At 43.5% G+C, this 6,000-nt stretch overlaps 1 protein-coding gene across 1 annotated transcript in view; it reads left to right on the top strand.

Moving 5' to 3' along the window:
* Window positions 1-1,139: 1,139 nt before the first annotated feature.
* The window catches only part of ENPP1 (ectonucleotide pyrophosphatase/phosphodiesterase 1), a 113,733-nt gene continuing 108,872 nt past the window's right edge, over window positions 1,140-6,000 (top strand). Inside the window, exon 1 of the mRNA XM_020987073.2 lies at window positions 1,140-1,568. Within this exon, the coding sequence (XP_020842732.1) occupies window positions 1,356-1,568 (213 nt within the window). The 5' untranslated portion in view covers window positions 1,140-1,355. The remainder of the gene's footprint in view (window positions 1,569-6,000) is intronic.

Here is a 6,000-nt window from a genome sequence, read left to right as displayed (position 1 = left end):
CTGACTTCAGGGCCCGTGCTCTATCCACTTTCCTACCTAGCTGCACCTGAACGTGGGTTTTCTAACTCCACATCTAGCAGTCTTTTAATTGTACCACACTGCTTCCTCTCCCTGAACCCAAATACTTTGAAGGCATCAACATTCGTCTGGCACATTGTTAAAATATTATTTTTTAGTCATCCAATGCAAAAGTGCTTTGTAAAAAGCCAAACACTATATAAATGCATATAAATTTATATACATTTTAAAATTACATTAATTTTGTTTTGAGAATTTACAAACCCCGTCAATGCTGGAGTTGATACGGCTGTTGAAAAGCCTGGACTGTTGGCAGACATTGTTTTATGGATGCACGGGCAAGTCTGAGTCTGCATCACACACGTGGTCTTTGTTACTGATGGGCAACTACCCTGTGAAAGCTGCAGAAGCCAGTAGAAGACACCCAAAGAAAAGACGCTTCTCCAAGTCTCTTGAATCCCTGCTGCAAATATTTAGAGTTCTTTTTTTTCCCCTTTCTTTTGTTAAAATATCAAGGGAACCAACTTGAGTCACTGTTGGTCCAACATCAAAACGTCAGCCACAGGAAGGGACAACATGTCACTTTAAAATTTCCAGCATATTAAGTTTAAAAGGACCAACATATGAATCTATTAAACAAAACAACAAAACGGGAACTACACCAAAACCTTGGGAGTCTGTATTTCCCAATAGACTGGTCCCTTCCAGCTCTAAATCATTTGAGCGAATTATTTTAATGATGAAACCTAATGTTTTCTTCATCATAGCCTCTATTTCTTTTTTAGGAGGGAGAAAACAGCAGCGGGCCGTCTGCCTCCCACCCGTTCCAGTTTGCCTACAAAGTCACACAGAAGAGTCCCAAGCTCGTTCTCCTGTTCCCTTATAAACAGCATCCATCCATCCTCCTCCTTCTCCTCCTCTCGCACTATTTTGGGGCCACATGATCTCATGCCCTCTGCAGACCACACGCTGCAAAATCCAGGCAATACTAAGGTACTGAGCAGGGCGATTCCTGCAAGTCTTCAGATGGTGCCCGGGGTGGGGTGAGGGGAAAGAAAGGCTTTGGGGGAAGTTAAAGAGACATACACGTAAAACACCCAAAATAACCCCAACAGCCAGAATGCCCGAAATCAGACAGGAAGCCAAATAATCCGGGGCGTTGGGCCGCTCTCCCCCTCACATTTTACATTACTGGCTAGGGGAAAAGAGCCAAGGGTCTGGAAGGAGGCTGGCTGAAGGAGGGGGCGGAGTCCTAGGGGCCAGGCCGCCCTCAGTGGCTCTTATTAAAGCAAGGCAGCCGGCAGAGGAGCCGGAGAAGCGGAAAGCCTGAGCCAACCATGGAGAGGGACGGCTGCAGCGGGAGTCACCGGGGCACCAAGGAGAGCCGCGCGGGAACCGGCAAGGAGCAGGGCTACGGGGACGCTGCCGGGGATCCGCAGGCGGCTGTGAACATGCTGGCTCCCCTGGACTTGGGGGATGAGCAGCAGCCAGAAAAAGGCGCGCGGGCGCACAAAGCCAAGGATCCCAACACGTACAAAGTGCTATCGCTGGTGAGTGAGGTCCTTCGGACCGTCCGGGACCGCCCCAGTGGCCCGCCCCAGGACTCTCGGGAGCAGGTGCCGCCTGTTCTCCGCCTCTGCCCGGAGCCAGTGCCGGGCCCGCAGTACTTGCTGGAAAGGGCGCTACTCTAGCCCTGCCCAGAGCGTGTGATCTGACCACCTGGCTCCGGGGCAGACTGTGGGCAGGCAGGGAGGCAGGCAGATAGATTGACAGACTGACTGACAGACTGACAAGACAGAAAGACTATTGGACTGACAGACTGACAAGAGAAGCAGACAGGCAAACTGACAAACTGACTTGAGATTGACAGACAGACTGACAAACTGACAAGACAGACATACTGGCTGACATACTGACAAGACAGGCAGACAGGCAAACTGATAGACAAACTGACCGACAGACAAACTGACTGAAGGACAGACTGACAGCCTGGAAAGGTACCAGCAACAAGAGTGGCTGTCTCACTACAATTGGAGTGCTGGAAATGTGGAGAGTTACTGTAATTATTATCATCACCACGTTAATAATTACACAGAATAATCACATCATGTGTCACCACTATTAAAATGTGATTCTAACAATTTTAATAATATCCTTTAAAAAACTGGACCTGTGATTTCTTTACTGTAGGGAGCTCTAGGTGAGGAAACTTCTAACCAGGTGGAGCAATTACTTTTCAGTTTAGTGTTAAGAGTTTCCCGGGTCACTGAGAAGTTGTGGGTCACACTGCCTGGATGGCAGGGTGGGAGAGGTGGGCAAGTGAGAGAGAGGTGAGACTTACACCTAGATCTTGGTTATACCAAAGCCAGTACTCTATCCCACTATGCTGACTTTCAGATAAGTGGAAATACATCATACTTTCATATAAGCATAATATATTGTGCAGTGTATCAATATATTGATGTCGATCTATTTTTTTTGAAAAGCTCAACTCTGTTTCAATAAGTGTAATGACTGTTCACCACTATTCTCTTAATGAATTTGAGGTATTCTTTGTGACTTGTATAGCTTTTTTTTTTTAAGAAGTTGAGTTATGAAGACTTTAAACAAAATGATTAAAAAGAACACCACCACCTTGGAGTTAAATCTTCAATAAGCCTAGAAAGGCTGAAGTTTTCTATAGAGTTAGCAAAACAGGGAAGGTATTTGATAGGTTTAGTACTGAGTAAGTTTATGGCCTTTCTTTTGTTTTTATATCCTTTGGGTAAAGAAAGGTGCAGAGATAAAAGGTCACTGGAGTTTTGGCCTGTTTGGACCAGGCCAAAACTTAAGATAAGTTGGCTTACTTTAAGCTTATCTTGGTTTAAGATAAGATTAAAGTAGGCTTTTGAAAAGGTAATCATGAATTTCAAAAAATTGTTTTGTCATCTTATTGGTTACTGTTTAGGAATTTCCATTTTCATTCAATATGCAAGTCAATATTCACGCATTATAGGATGTTATACTGATTATTTTTATAACTTCTGTAGTATGTTCCCTTATTAGTTGTTCAAGAGTTGTGTCTGACTTCTTTTTTTTCCGGTTAGGCAATGGGGCTAAGTGATTTGCCCAAAGTCACACAGGCCTGTGTCTGAGGCCGGATTTGAACTCAGGTCCTCCTGAATCCAGGGCCAATGCTCTATCCACTGCACCAGCTAGCTGCCCCTGTGTCTGACTTTTTGTGACCCCATTTGGGGTTTCCTTGGCAAAGATACTGGGGTGGTTTGCCATTTCCTTCTACAGCTCATTTAACAGATGAGGAAACTGGCAAACAAGGTTAAGTGACTTGCCCAGGGTCACAAAGCCAGTAAGTATCTGAGTCCAGATCTGAACTCAGGTCTTCCTGACTTTAGGACTGGAGCTCAATCCATTGCATCACTTAGCTTTTCTTGCGCTTACTTAATTCTAGGCTATGTTATTTTTCATTTTTCATTTTTTTTTAATCAAAGCTACTTTCCTTCTGCTCATGCTACATAATAAATGCAGTAGGGAAGAATCTTGGTATAGATAAAAGAACACTGTCTCTGGAGTCAGAGAACTTCAGTTTCAGTCTTGCCTCTGAAGCTTCCTACCTGTTTGGCTTTGGAAAAGTCACTCAACTTCAATGGGCTTCAGTTACCTCATCTGTAAAACTTGTGTTTATTGTCCTGTAAGGTTCCTTCTAGCTCTGAGCTATGGTCTTAGGAGAGTTACAGCCCAAAGCACTATGTCAGGTCTTGTTAAAAGAGAGGAATCAGAGAAAGCTTTAAGGAGGCAGTGACAACTCAGGCTTTAAAAGATGGATAAATACTGCATATCCCTGGAGAAGAAGGGAAGGGAAGGGAAGACAATGCAGATGCAAGGAACAATGTAAAGTAAGGCTTTGAAACATGAGAACCCAGTGAGTGGGGAAAGAAAAGTAGTACTCCAGTTTGGTTAGAGTACAGAGTGCGTGCAAGGGAGTGTTATGAAGACAGAGAGAGAGATGGTAAAATGTTGGGAAAGGATGTCATGTGAGGATGGATTGAAGAAATTATTAACATTTATCCTGTAAGTTACTAGAGGTCACGGACTGGTTTGTTTTGGGTTGTCTTTGTATTTCCAGTGCCTTATACAAAGTAGGCGCTTAATAACTGCTAGTTTTATTGGACTGGGAGTGGGGTGGGAAGGAACTTCAGGCTGAAAAGGAATTTGACTTAATTCACATGGCCTGAAAGGGCAGAAATAGTGCCAGTGGGTGAAAGAGGCAGATTTAGAGTTAATATAAGAGGGGAAAGTCCTACAAACACCTTCCAGACAAGAGTTATCCAAAAATTCTATGGTCTGCCTCTGACCATACTTCCTGAGCCCCTACCCTGCAACAGAGGCTGGACGACCACTTGTTGGTGATGTCATTGAGGGAATTATTGGTGGTGTACAAATTGGACTAGATAGTCTCCAATGCCCTTTCTAACTCTGAATTTGTGAGATAAGTTTGGGAAAATAAGGTGGCACCGTATTGTGGAGGATATTAAATGTCAGGCAGTGGAGTTTGAACTTTCTTTGGTGGACGACAGGGAGCTGCTGAAGATTTCTGAGCAAAGGAGTAAGACAATTCTTAGGTACAGGCATAAGGAAGATTATTCTAATAGGGATATGCAGTTATGAAGTGGGAGATGGGACTCTCCATTGTAGTATTTCAGGGGTGGTAGCAGGGAAGGTCTCTATTAGGTTGGAGTCAACGGGACTAGTGAGGAGGGAAGTGGGATGGATGTGAGCAATAATGAGGAGGTGGAATTGACAGGACCTGATAATAGAATAGATTTGAGGAGTGAGGAAAATGGAAGCATCAAAGATAATTCCAACCTTCTGAACATAGGAAATAAGGTGAATGGATTTGCTATAAACAGAAATAATGAAGTCAGAAGAAGTAAGTTTTATGTGGGGGAAGTTACTGAAACTAATTTTGAACATGTTGAAATTGAGGTATTGATATGACCTCAGGGTGGAGAGCTATTATAGGTTGTTAAAATAAGATATGATGCTCAGAAGTGAGGTCAGGATCAGAGATAAAGTTTTGGTAGTTATTTGCTTAAAGGGGAGTGGTTGAAGGCATGGGTGAAAGGGAGAGTATATAGAGAGAAGAAAAGAGGACCTAGGACAAACAAACCTTCCTGGGACAGTCATAATCAAGGTGTTTGGGAAGAGAATGAGGAGCCAGCAAAGGAGACAGAAGGGTTCTTAGAGAGTTAAAGAAACTGAAAGGAGAGAGAGAGAAAAAAAGGATTTACCTAAGGCCTTTATGTTTAGGAAATATTCATGTTGTTAAGCACATAATAAAAAGAAAGGTTTTTTTTTTGGCTAGGCAATGGGGTTAAGTGACTTGCCCAGGGTCACACAGCAAGTGTTATGTGTTTGAGGTCGGATTTGAACTCAGGTCCTCCTGAATCCAGGGCCGGTGCTCTATCCATTGCGCCACCTAGCTGCCCCTGAAAGTATTTTTTAAAAGCTTTGGAAAGGTCAGGAATGATGACAACTGAAAAATGACCATTGGATTTAATACTTAGGAAATCACTTTAGAGATGTAGGGTGGTACAGACCTGATTATAAGGGGTTGAAGTAGTGATGAAGAAAAGGCATCAGGTATAAGACAACTTGAAAAAAATAACATTGGAGAAGGAAGAGAATGGTAGCTTATTGGGGTAGAAAGTAAGTGGATGGTGGAGGTTTTTTTTTTCTCCCATAACTGGGGATACCTGAGCAAGGAGATGATGGCAAGGGAGAGATAGAGGATGAGTGTTGAGCAAGATTCTGGAGGAGGTGGAAGACAATAGGATTAGGGAGTTAGGGAAGGGTATTAGGCTATGCTTTAGTGAGTGGGAATATCCTCCTGTGAGAAAAAGCAGGGAAGAAAGAAGGTGATGATGTTGAGAAAGTTTGAGAGGTAGAGGAGGTAACACAAAGGAATTCACATGAGACAGCTTC

Source organism: Phascolarctos cinereus, unplaced genomic scaffold, assembly GCF_003287225.1.
Source record: "Phascolarctos cinereus isolate Bilbo 61053 unplaced genomic scaffold, phaCin_HiC Scaffold_5;HRSCAF=322, whole genome shotgun sequence".
In the NCBI taxonomy this organism is placed as follows: domain Eukaryota; kingdom Metazoa; phylum Chordata; class Mammalia; order Diprotodontia; family Phascolarctidae; genus Phascolarctos; species Phascolarctos cinereus.
The sequence above is the reverse complement of the archived record's forward strand: the minus strand, read 5'-3'. Positions and strand labels throughout refer to the sequence as shown.